This window comes from Polistes fuscatus, unplaced genomic scaffold, assembly GCF_010416935.1.
Source record: "Polistes fuscatus isolate 324 unplaced genomic scaffold, CU_Pfus_HIC Scaffold17, whole genome shotgun sequence".
Lineage (NCBI taxonomy): Eukaryota > Metazoa > Arthropoda > Insecta > Hymenoptera > Vespidae > Polistes > Polistes fuscatus.
The window spans coordinates 1,231,254-1,244,394 of NW_025113075.1; the positions used below are offsets into that span (position 1 = coordinate 1,231,254).

The window sequence follows — 13,141 nt, forward strand, 5'->3', positions numbered from 1 at the left end:
AATGAAAAACAAGGAAATATGTAGTATTGATCGGTCGAACGCAGACAGGATTTCTGGCACGTTCGCTACTCCGAACCCCACCATAACGTATCTCACACTTTGTTCGGAGGAATGTACATATACGTTACTAATACAAAATTAAAACCGGTTTAGACGTGAACTCACACAATCACAAATATGATGTGACCGTGTAGTAGAACCGGTTGAGTGGGAATCCGAGAGACTAAGAGAGAGAGAGAGATATATATATATATATACATGAAACACGACACAAGTATGACCCACTCGGTTCGTGAGATAATATTTTGCGTCTTGCTTTCTGTAACCTTCCTCTCTTTATCTTTTTCTTTTTCTTTCTGATTTTATTTATTTCTGTCTCTCTCTATCTCTCTTTCATTTTCTCTCACGTTATTTTCTTTCTTTCTTTCGACTGTTCACGTGACCAGGGCCAAAAACCAATGCGTAGTTTCCACGTAGCCTAAAAAAGGGCGAAACCGAGAACTACGCAGTTCCCTTTCTCGAAGGACGTTTTACTACGCTTCTAGAATGATCTTCGATTTAATAATACATTTTCATTTCTTTTTTTCTTTCGTCGAAATAACGTTTGATCAATAAATACGATACGATTTTTGTTTTATTCAACGTATCTTCTAATGGATAACCTAAAAACGACAAACATATGTTTGATTTTTTCGTCAACATTTCGAAAAAAAACATTTCAAACTTCTCGCTTTCACTAAATGCGAATGAAAAAAGGAAAAAATATTATTTTTCGAGTTGAATAAACCGTATAACATTACATTGTACAAATTGTTTTAATAGGTAATAAATAAAATTCATGCCTTTCTAGAAGTATTCTAGAAAATTCGAGATTTCATGTAAAAGTCTTGTTCACGGATAACAAAAATGTTTATACATTTTAAATAACAATACAATATTATAAAATATAATAAATACGATACAGTAATTGTTTTTCCAAATGAAAATGATTAAACAAACGGAAAATAATATCGCGAATTTTAATTTGATTATCAAAGTATCCAAAAAGATGTCATATTTTTCATAATAAACGGATAATCCAATGAAAAATAATACGAACGAATATAGAAAATAGAAATACCGTACGATATGTTATGATAGATAAAAAGAACGAGTTCAGTTTGATATAAGAAAGAAATAATGTTGAGTTCACACAGTAACATCATACAAAGCAACAAACACACATATACATAGCCACGCACAGCTGCTTCACATCGATACACACACACACGTACACATTCGAAACCGTAAAGAATGACCTGAGAGGATAAACAGGATGAGAAAAGAGAAAGAGGGGAGAGAACTCGATTCCCTTTCCCTTCGAAACGAATGTTAACCGTAACACTGAATTTAAACTGCGTAGTACATCCTAAAATGACCTTCGATAGATGCGTAGAAAAAACTTTGCTGCTACTACTACACGCGACCTTTTTATCGCACGTTGTTTTTTAACGGAATCCGTAATGCAAACGTTATTTTTAGGTATCTCGAATGTGATAGGCGCGTTCAAGGTCGGCCATGTTTACTACGTTGTAATAATATTTTTTTTTCTTTTTAAAGAATATCTATATTCTATTTTTTAATTATACTATTTAAAGTATATTTATTTTCTTATTTATCATGGTCAATAATAAATTATCACAGGTTGATCAGTTGACCTACGTTGTGCATTCGATATTTATTTAATAAAACAAATAATAATTTAAACGAATAATCTGAAAAAAAAAAGATTCGTTTAAGTTAATAAATAAATTGATTTGTATAAATAATTCGATGCAATTTCGTTGGTGTGGGAATAAAAGTAACGAAGTGTATATATTCTCGTATTCTTATTGTTATGCATAATGAGATGTAAGAGTTCGAAGAACTCGTTTGTGCATGAAAAGATTCAAGAGACTTAAAAAAAAAAAATTTCCCACGAACGGAAGTGCACAACGTCGGGTTAGGTGAATATTGTTATAAATGAAAGGATTGTTAAATTGTTTATTGGAGTATTGTTGTTATTTTAACGTTTCTTTTATGTTTAATCGAAACGTTTAAATAGTCGACGATAAGTTATGCAAACAAAGAATATAAATCCTTAAAGATTAAGATTATGAACAGAGAAGAAAAAATAAAAAAATATATTTTCGTAGCAGATTGTGATAACGCTTAAAGTACCAGACTCGTTTGTAGAACACCGTGAAGTCTTCCTAAATATAGAATGTAGGATAGAAAATTATCGTTGCGTGTGTCTTACATGTTTTAACTGCATGAGTTTCAACGGTTATGCACGAAGAATCAACTTCATAGAACATAATTAAAGAAATCCCGGTCAAATTATTTCAATAATTTAAAAATAATAAAACCCCCTTTTTTCAATTTTTCACTGCGGTTATTATTTTATATTAAAATTTATGTACGAAGACAAATCGAACGAATTTTTTTGTCGACGATAAATAAATTCTGAAAGTACAATATAATCTATATTAAATTAAATTAATAAAATTTTCAACGAATTATCCGATAGAATATCGTACGAAAATTATATAAATTATAAATTAAGTATAGAACGAAATGATTAATGAGATTATTAAAGAAAAAGAAATAAATCTCTGTGATATAAAGAGTCGTAAAAAAAAACAAAAAAAAGTTTATGATCTTCGGGTCGCTGCCGTACCGGCGCTTCTCGATGTTCCAGAACGTTCTACGACTAATCGATAAATACAACGTGAGAAGTTGTCTATGAATATGTATAGATACATTTATAGAAAATACGCAGTTATACGTTTCCCCATGGATATAGGAAAACGTATAGAATATTTTTTTATTAAAACTTCATTGATAAGAATATTCAATTGAAATATAATAATTACCATTCGAATGATATAATAATATCTTTGTCTATGGACAAATTTAAAAACAACAACAACAATTATGCATCCAACGATAAAGTTCGATTCGAAAGGGTAAAACTTATGATAAAACAAACGTAAAGTACTGACTCTTTTCATTCTTACGACGACCCTCATTTCTATGAATAATGCGTCCAGAAATACTAATCGTTCTTTGAGTTTTCATAACTGTAAACTCCAACTTTTCCTTTCTCTCCTATAATTTTATAGTTTTTTCAATGGGTTTATTTGCTATATAAAGGGTTCAATGAAGTTGACCAAAATGAAGTTTAACGGGAAAATATTGAAGTGCGACGTATTTCGTTGAATAAATAAAAATATCTTTATATACTTTTAATAATAATCAATGGCAATTTATATGCATACAAAAAATATATATTAATTTGCATACTTATCATTATAAAAAAAAAATATTATTATTATTATTTATATAAAAATAATCAATGATTTTAAGCCTAGTGTTTGTAACAATGCCATCTAGTAAAAGAAGCCAATACTACGTTGCAATCTCATCTTGAAAATGATTATACCAACATACAATAATTATCTGAGATTGTTTCTTGTGTCTAATGCATAGGAATGATATTATTTATCTTTTACTAATCATAGGTAATATAGGAAAATAATATTTACAAAAAAATATTTACTTCTATTTCTACACGCGATAAGAAATTAGAAAAAAATTATTTCCACGTTAAACTTTGACGATCGATGATTCATAATTATTTTCGAGTTTTGGTTTATCTAAAAAAAATATTTTATAAAAGTATGTTCCAAACAATGCACCAAGTGTTGGTCCGAACCAATAAACCTAAAAATAATTCGATTAGATAATATCTAGTGTGTTTGGTTGGCCAATAACAAAATTATAAATTATTTATTTATGGTAAATCATAAATCGAATGTTTTAGAAAAAAAAATATCCTAACTTATGTGAGCATTGCAATAAATTAATAAAAATATCCTAACCAAATAATATAAACCGTATATATGCAATAAATAATTGAATTATAAATTTGTACCCATTGATCAGTCCAATCATTGTTCCATAATGCAGGCCCAAAAGAACGAGCAGGATTCATACTGCATCCCGTGTATGGACCCTGAAAACAACCCTTTGAGCTCTTCGATTTTGATGAAAAAAAAAAAAGAAAAACACCTTAAAAGATTGAGATACAAAAATATTACCGCAGCGAGAGATATAGCAACAACGGAAAAACCAAATCTGATAGCTGTGGAATCGGTGGTATGAGCGCATCTAGAATCCCATGTTGCACATGCACCGAGAAGTATGCAAGCAGTGCATAGTGCTTCGATAAGAATAGCTTGAGCAATACTGACACTAGGATGAATAACAGTCATGCAAACGCCAACGATGGGATTTAAATTACCATTGTTGAATAAATCCGTTGGTATTACTACCTGTTTGTAACAAAAGTATAATATTCACATTCGTAAAGAAATTTTTCATTGAATTTTAATATTTTGTATTTATAAATTAAAATCAAATGACACCTGTAATATACCGTATCCAATACTTGCACCGATGAATTGTGCAATTATGTACAATGTACCGGTTGGAATACTTTTTAAACCTATGATCACTGCACCAATTGTAACTGCTGGATTTAAATGAGCTCCGCTAACGTGACCCAACATCTACAAAATTGAGATATGATTTATATTTGGTTTAAACAAAATTTCATTCACTCTCATATTTGAAATTATTTTGAAATATTTATAATTCATTCATTTTTTATAATAAATGTTTAATACTGTGATTGTTGTTTCTGGTACAGTAGGATAATAAATTGTCCTCTTTTTTATCTTTTTTTTTACACTTTAACAACCTCGTAATTTTATACACATTTAATTTAGCATTCACTGATTAATTCTAATCACTTTTTGATGTATTAAAACTTACCATAATAATAAGGTTCACTGTCATACCGAATGCAATAGACGATTGCAGTGCAGAAGGTAACAAGGAACCGATAACCGCCATACAACCAATAAAAATTAATATTGCTGTACCAACTACTTCCGCAATAAACATCGTCCATGTTCCCTCTTGCAATTTCCATAACGCAACTGTAAAAATATAAAAACTAAAAATATGTAAATATAAATCAGACACACTCAAATGACAATCAAACCATTACTAAAACATTTTATATATCGAGTTATATTATATTGAAGTCTCGTTTTTCTTTTTAAATATAAATAAAATATTGAAAATCACCTTTAGATTCTTTTTGATTAAGCATCACTACGATCGATTAGAATACTTTACAGGTGGGATTGTTCTGTCGTTCTGTTTGATCATTAATCGTTTCTCGAATTAGTTTAATCATACGATTGCACCAGTTATCGTGTACTTGATAAATATTATCATAAAATAAAAATATATATTGCATTATCGAATCGTTATCTTGTAAATCAATGCTCGCATACTTCAATTGTATTTTTTAATCTTACATGATACTTTTAATTCACGTTATCAATCCGTGTTAAACAATTTTCATATAAAATCTCAACAATTTTCTTTTCTTTTGAATTAAACAAAAAAAAGTATTTATTTTAACTTTATCGCCTACATCAACGATAAAACGATAAGAATTTTTAAGCAAGTTCAATAAAGGGAGGTAAAACAAAACTTGGATTATTTCTTTTCCGTTCAAAAGGGTAAAAGAAGAATCGATATAGGATAAAAAGGTTTACAGAAATGAAGACGACAAGAAATAAGAAGGAATATGAGATAGAGGTGAAATATTTAAATCGTGTCTGTGGTAAGTTGCTTAGAATATTAGGGGCACTCGATCATTTCGAAGATTCTTCTTCTTCTTCTTCTTCTTCTTCTTCTTCTTCTTCAACAATCATCGTTAAACTACAAAAATTGATATCCAATTTAATTTGTTACGGATTGACCGTATTCTTCCTAACGACGACGATACTTCACGTAATATTGATAGAAAAAAGGATACAAGTTAAATTAAGAAAAATGCCGATACTACTCTACAACGTATTATTATTAACTAAATATAATTGTTTGATAATGAGACAAAAAGATATAGTACGTTGCATGGCATATATCGATGAAGATTTGAACGATGTTACAAATAAATATCATCGTGATATTATTTTGGAAAGAGTTAGATACGGTAAACGTTTTTTCACCGTAATCTGTGTATTCTTACATTCAACCGTACTTTACATGCGTTTAATTTTACCCCTGATCAAAGGAAATATCAAAACTGCGGAAAATGTTACGGTAAGACCGTTGCCCAGTGCTGGTTATTATTTTCATCTTTTCGACGATCAGGTCAGTCCCTTCTACGAAATGGTTTTTTTCCTACAATGTGCTCAAGGTTGCGTTACCATTTATACAAACATTACTATATGCACACTCGCCGTTATCTTCGTCGTTCACGCATGCAGCCAACTTGAAATATTTATCAATCTTCTCGAGGATATCGTTACTCACGTTGATTCCAAAGAAAATGATCAAAGGAAATATCAAAACTGCGGAAAATTTTACGGTAAGACCGTTGCCCGTGCTGGTTTTATTTCATCTTTCGACGATCAGGTCAGTCCCTTCTACGAATGGTTTTTTTCCTACAATGTGCTCAAGGTTGCGTTACCATTTATACAAACATTACTATATGCACACTCGCCGTTATCTTCGTCGTTCACGCATGCAGCCAACTTGAAATATTTATCAATCTTCTCGAGGATATCGTTACTCACGTTGATTCCAAAGAAAATATTAACGTCGATAAGAAATTAAGTATTGCCGTTAAACATCACATAAGAGTACGAAAGTACGATCCTTTCTTTGTAAAATAATGATTTCTCATTTAATTCGATTTTATTTTTCTTCTCGATTAGATTTCGATAAAATTGTTTGCTTTTTAGTTTTCTCCAAATGATCGAGAGTACGATGAATCCATTATATTTTATGGATATTTTTGGTTGCAGCATGACCCAATGCTTCTTGGGTTATTCTTTAACGATGGTACATCCTTGTTTTTTATTCTCTGTAAATTACGACACAGTTGATTTATTTTTTTATTATATAATTAATATTGATACATTTTTCTTACAGGATTGGGGTAAACAAGATGTGAATACTGTAATATCGATCATTATTGCAATATTGTCTGTTACAGTTCAAATTTTTGTATTTTGTTTGGTTGGCGAACAGCTTATGCTGCAGGTAGAATTTTATTACTTGTTTTTTCTTTTTCTTATTTTTTTTATAACGACGCAGGTTTAACGACAAATATGATTGATGACAGGACGAAAAAGTAGCTGTCAAATCTTGCATACTCGAGTGGAATAGGATACCTTATAAAAAGGCTAAAAATATTATACCGATCGTTATGTTATCGAATCGTCGAACGAAAATCACTGCCGGAACCATAATCGAACTTTCTTTACAAACTTTTGGACAAGTAAGTACTTTAATTAATATTTCTAATAATATTCATCAATTTTTTGATTGCCATTCGAACGATCGTCAATTGGAAAAATCTTGTGTTTCTTATTTTAGGTAATTAAAACGACCGTAGCTTATTGTAATATTATGCGAACGATGATTTAATTTATTTTTAAACCATAATCAATTGTGTGTGAGTATAGTATTTTTTAGCGTGATTCATTACCTCGCGATTTCGAATACATTGTGGTATAATATTTGTCATGTTATATTAGTAAAATTAATTATTAAAAATTATGTTCGATTTTAATCATGTCACCTTTTCACGCACTTTTAAGTTTTAAATTTATTCGTTTAAGCAAACAAAAAGAAAAGTAAAGAAGAAAACATAATTTTCATAAGAGAGAATAAAATGAAAAATCCACTCGAACTTTACTGTCTTGCAAACAATCCTTACTTTTTTTTTTTATAGTTTTTTTTTTTCCCATCTGAACTTGCCCATAAATATTATAATTTTTAATAGCATTTCGACTTTTTCTTTTCAATTTGTATAATGCGTACTTTTTTCTTTTTCTTTTTTTTTTTCTTTTCTTTCAAAAGGGTTCGCGATTGTTTACCAGGAACTTAAATATTCTTAGAGTAAGAAAAAAGTTATCGTAATAAATGTAAAGTCGAAGTTTTAAAAGAGGTAAACCTGTACTTATCTAACCCTACAACAACGTTGATAACAGTAAGTTAAAGATTCAAACACGCAAGCGCAATTTACAACTTGCCCAGACGAATCATCATCAGAGTCATACTGTATTAACGTTCAACAACATCTGCAAGATATTCGCAAATAGTGAATCTCAAAGAAAAACATAAGTGTGATATACACACAAAAAAAAAAACAAAAAGATGTTAATAAAAGATAATTACGAAAACGATTTACGTTACGCGATAGAACCTAATCGCAATATATTATTATTCTTAGGAATTCGTATAAGATATTTGCAATCGGAAACTAGTGAATCATATTTGAACAAAAGTTTAAGATTAATATTGATATTGTTAAATTTCGTTATAATACTTTACGTCGTGATACCTGGTATTTTGCACATTTGTTTGAAAGAAACTAGTACTTATGGAAAAATTCGCTTAGTCATACCTATCGTATATTCCTCGATGAGTTTAGCCAAATACGTAGTATTATTTTTCTGCATAGACGAAATTAATTCGTGTTTGAAACACGTCCAGGATGATTGGAAAAATTCGATAGAAAATAGTAAGCGCGAAATCATGAGAAAAAAAGCAATCATTGGAAGAAGGTTTTTTATTATCTGCGGTATACTGATGTACGGAAGTGGCTTACTTTTTCGTGCCATTATACCTTTAACGAGAGGAAAAATAATAATCAATGAAAATCTCACGATTAGACCGTTACCTTGTCCCTGTTATTACCGTTTTTTCGATCCACAAATTAGTCCAGTTTACGAGATAGTTTATTTTCTTCAATGTTTGTCCGGTATCATAACGTATACCATCACAACTGCTGTTTGCGGACTAGCAGCACTCTTCGTTCTTCACATTTGTGGACAACTTGAGATCCTGAGTATGTTGATGAATAGAATGGTGGCAAAAACTGATCTACCGGGTGTTAACATCGATGCGAAGATTGCTATAACCGTTGAACATCAAATCAGAGTTAGAAAGTTTGTAGAAAATTCATTTCTAGTATTGTAACGATTTGATTTTTACGAATCACAGATTTATATATATATATATAATAAAATACAAAGTGATTATTATTTTTGACACGTAATAATAAGCACGAATGATTTACAGTTTCTCACGTATAGTGGAACATATGCTACGACAATTATGCTTGATCGAATTAACAGGATGTACACTGATCTTATGTTTTTTGTCCTATAGCGTTATGACGGTATAATTTTTTGAAATGTTAAACGTGATATTCTCAAATATTTACTTCCAAAAAAAAAGAACACAAAAGAATAATGAGAATTATTTATGTTTCAAGGAATGGTCTAGTCATAATCTTGTAATAGTTTGCATGTACAGTACTGCATCATCATCGATCATATGCAACATATTTATGTTTTGTTACATCGGCGAACAACTGACGTTTCAGGTATTCATTTTATGATGAAATTATTCAACCAACGATAAGAGAAGAAAAAGTAAAAAAAACTTACAGATCGAAATGTACTTGACGAAGATAGGCGGAAAAAGTAGCAGAAACCTGTCGAACGTTGGATTGGTATAATTTGCCCAAAAATAAATCGGCAGGTGTTATTTTAATGACAGCAATATCGGATCGTCCAATGAGGATCACAGCTGGAAACATAGTCGAACTTTCCCTGCAAACTTTTGGTAACGTGAGTAACTTTCGTCGTTTTTATTTTTTTTTCCTTTCTTTTCCTTTCTTCTTCTTTTTTCTTTTTTTTTCACGACAATTATACTAACTTCGTCGTTGGATAATCGATTATTCTTACTCACGCAAGGATAATAAAAACTTTACGTAAAAGTTGATTGGAACGCGTTTGCCCCTTTTCCTGCAGGACAATAGAAAAAAAAAGAGAGAAAAAAAGAAAGGAAAAAAAAAAATAACCAAGGGATAACTTTATTCTTTCGTTCATTTCATGCGACAGTTTGTTTTATAAGCGTTTAAGATGAAAAACGTTCGATTGCAGGTTATCAAAACTGCTGCAACATATTGCAACATGTTACGTACCATCACGTAGTAAATTTTGGGTGCACTCGATCGATCGTAGGAAAGAAGAAGAAGAAAAATACATAGTGAATACGATGTTAATTCGATATTAAATTGATATTATTTAATCGAAATAAAATGTCGTTAAATCTACGTTTTTAATACCGTTTACGATAAAATCAACGTTTACTTTAAACCGTTCTTATTTGCAGAAGAAGAAGAAAAAAAAGAAAAAAAAGGAAAAAGAAGAAAAAAAAAAAATGTAGAAATAAAGTTTGTCGTATTTTCAACGATTAGGTAAATCTATGAGAGAAAAGAAAAGTTATAGATTACGCAGGAAAGTTTTTTTTTTTTTCTAAAAGAGTAATAGTGTAATTTCAATGAGCATAATTCATGAGCACCCAGCGAGTTAGATATTTCTTTTACGTCAGTAAGGCAACATTTCTCGTACAGTTGTTTAGTAAGAAACTAGTTGAAATCGAGAAGAAAAAAAAAGAAAAACCATTGTATTTTGATTTTCGATGGCGGGTTCGAAAGGGGAAAACGATAATTATGAAAATGACATTGAACTTACGGTAAACGTAAGCCGTAGTGTATTGCAATTGATCGGGATTTGGCCCCACCGTGAAAAAAAACGCGAATCCATTGCTAAAGAAATGAGTATGAAATTGTTAAGAATCATTTGTCACTCGTTGTTATGTTTTATATTAATACCTGGATTATTGAATACGTTTTTGAAAGAAAAGGATCCACGTCGTAGATTAAAAGCAGTCGGTCCGATGTGCAATTGTTCCATGGCCGTATTAAAATACACCATATTTTTATGTAGTGGTAAAAAATTGGAAGATTGCGTGATACGTCTGGAACAAGATTGGAAACACGTCGTTACATTGAAAGATCGTCGAACTATGTTGGAAAAAGCTAGAATAGGTCGTAGCATTGCGATACTTTGCGTTGCATTCGTTTTCATTAGCGGTTTTTCGTATCGCCTAATTGTTCCCCTGACTAGAGGAACTGTAGTGAACGCGAATAATATTACCATAAGACCTTTGGCGTTCGCTTGTTATTTCGTTTTTTTCGATCCGCAAAAAAGTCCAGCTTACGAGATTGTTTTTACATTGCAAACTATTGCCGGATTCGTAACTTATTCCGTAACCAGTGGGGCCTGCAGTTTGGCAGCACTTTACGTATTACACGCATGCGGACAATTAGAAATTTTGATTAGAAGATTGGAAGAATTGGTTGAGGATTCTAAAACGAGTATTGTTTCGTTGGATGAAAAATTAGCTGCTTTGGTGAGACATCATATTAACGTCAGCAGGTAAGAATCCTTACGAGTGATCTGCAATTTTTAAATACAATCAAACGAGATGATAAGAATTATTATAAAAATTAATTATTATTTATATAATAAAAAACGCGTAGAGTTCGTCAAATTTATTGATCCTATTATTGACTAGACTTGCAAATTTTTCTAAGCGAATATACAGGGTTAAATCATTTAAAAATATTTTTGGATGCAACCACCAATTATTACAAGCAATAATTCTTATCGACTCGTCGTATATTTTTTAATAAATCTTTTGAATTTATTCCTAATTTTTGTATAATATTGTTTAGCTTTTTAAAAAATATCGAGGAAGCTATGCAGCATATTTGTTTAGTGGAAGTGGTTGGTTGCACATTGATTTTATGTCTTTTGGGATATTATATTATAATGGTAAAGTGATTCTTAAATAATTACATAGCACCTTCTTCTTACAACTTTCTTTTTAGATTTTTTTTCTTTTTTGTTTTTTACAGGAATGGGAAAACAACGACTCTGTTGCAATGTTAACTTACGCGATATTACTTTTAACTTTTACGTTCAACATTTTTATATATTGTTTCATTGGCGATCTTTTGACCGATCAAGTAAAATAATTACTATTTCACGCAATACAATCTTTCATTCATTTTCTATAATTAATTTGTTTGTTTTTAATTAGGCTACGAAAGTTGCAAGAACGTCCTGCACGTTGGAATGGTTTCATTTGCCGGAAAAAACGGCACGTTGTTTGATTTTGATTATGGCGATGTCGAATAGACCAATCAAAATAACGGCAGGCAAATTTTTAGATCTATCACTGAACAGTTTCGGCTCGGTAAGTCAAAGATTCTCCCGTTTTCCAATTAATGTAATGAAGTACTATGATTTATAATATTTTTGTTTAGATCGTTAAAACATCGGTGGCGTATTTGAACATGCTTCGTACCACCAGCATTTAATATCTTTTAAATGCACATTATTCACAATAAACATTCATAATGTCACTTTGTTTTTTGTTTTTCATTAGTGCAAATAAATTCATTGAAAGATATTAACAGTAAAGGAATGATTTAATTCGTGAAAACTATTAATAATATTTATAGGATTAAAGGAAAGTTGGAATGAAAAAGAAAAGAAAAAAAGAAAAGGAAAAAAGAAAAGGAAAAAAGAAAATGAAGGGAGAGAGAAAGAGAGAGACAAACTAACAGTTTTAAACGTCAAACTCAACCCTTACGACGATATCATACGCAAACGTAGAACCCTACTTCATAAATGCAATTATATTACCCAACCACAAGAATACTCGAACGACTAGATTTTATTTTCTACGTTCGTTTCTAGTCCTTATTTTTTCCTAACTTAAGTTTCAACTTTTCAATTACCTTCTTTGATCTGGGGAACGATCATGTCGATCGAATTGAATAAAATTAACTTGAAGAAAACAGAAAAAGAAGATAAAAACATACTAAATACGATATTAATTCGATATTAAATTAATATTGTTTAATCAACATTAATTTTCGTTAAACATACGTTTTTATTTAGTACAGTCACGGTAAAATCAACGTTAGCTTTAAACCTTTCTAATTTGTAGAAGAAGAAAAATAAGAAAAAAAAAGTAGAAATAAAGTTTTTCGTATTTTCAACGATTACATGAGTCTAGGAGAAAAGAAAGGAAAAGGAAAAGTTATAAATTACGTAGAAAAGTTTTTTTTTTTAAAAGAGTAATCGTTCAATTTCAGTCCGCA

At 30.4% G+C, this 13,141-nt stretch overlaps 4 protein-coding genes and 1 long non-coding RNA gene across 5 annotated transcripts; 3 read left to right on the top strand and 2 right to left on the bottom strand.

The window, feature by feature from the left end:
* Positions 1-396: 396 nt before the first annotated feature.
* On the bottom strand, positions 397-1,292 carry LOC122515198. The gene is made up of 2 exons (XR_006303232.1): positions 1,224-1,292; positions 397-662 (listed from the first exon to the last, which is right to left on the bottom strand). It is a non-coding gene; the product is annotated as an uncharacterized LOC122515198 (long non-coding RNA).
* A 2,281-nt stretch (positions 1,293-3,573) lies between these two features.
* LOC122515320 (aquaporin AQPAe.a-like) lies at positions 3,574-5,200 on the bottom strand. Its single transcript, XM_043632636.1, has 6 exons — positions 5,176-5,200; positions 4,858-5,024; positions 4,449-4,592; positions 4,122-4,355; positions 3,956-4,036; positions 3,574-3,744 (listed from the first exon to the last, which is right to left on the bottom strand). The coding sequence occupies exons 1-6, from the start codon at positions 5,198-5,200 to the stop codon at positions 3,628-3,630; spliced, it is 768 nt and encodes a 255-aa protein (XP_043488571.1). The 3' UTR covers positions 3,574-3,627.
* Positions 5,201-5,988: 788 nt separating this feature from the next.
* LOC122515321 lies at positions 5,989-8,235 on the top strand. Its single transcript, XM_043632637.1, has 5 exons — positions 5,989-6,472; positions 6,565-6,770; positions 7,039-7,149; positions 7,232-7,485; positions 8,103-8,235. Exons 1-5 carry the CDS (start codon positions 5,989-5,991, stop codon positions 8,233-8,235), a joined length of 1,188 nt encoding a protein of 395 aa, XP_043488572.1.
* A 468-nt stretch (positions 8,236-8,703) lies between these two features.
* Positions 8,704-10,115, top strand: LOC122515322 (odorant receptor 22c-like). Its single transcript, XM_043632638.1, has 5 exons — positions 8,704-9,062; positions 9,196-9,295; positions 9,392-9,502; positions 9,594-9,749; positions 10,065-10,115. Exons 1-5 carry the CDS (start codon positions 8,704-8,706, stop codon positions 10,113-10,115), a joined length of 777 nt encoding a protein of 258 aa, XP_043488573.1.
* A 490-nt stretch (positions 10,116-10,605) lies between these two features.
* LOC122515323 (odorant receptor 22c-like) lies at positions 10,606-12,352 on the top strand. The gene is made up of 5 exons (XM_043632639.1): positions 10,606-11,405; positions 11,705-11,804; positions 11,888-11,998; positions 12,073-12,228; positions 12,299-12,352. Exons 1-5 carry the CDS (start codon positions 10,606-10,608, stop codon positions 12,350-12,352), a joined length of 1,221 nt encoding a protein of 406 aa, XP_043488574.1.
* The last annotated feature ends 789 nt before the right edge of the window (positions 12,353-13,141 follow it).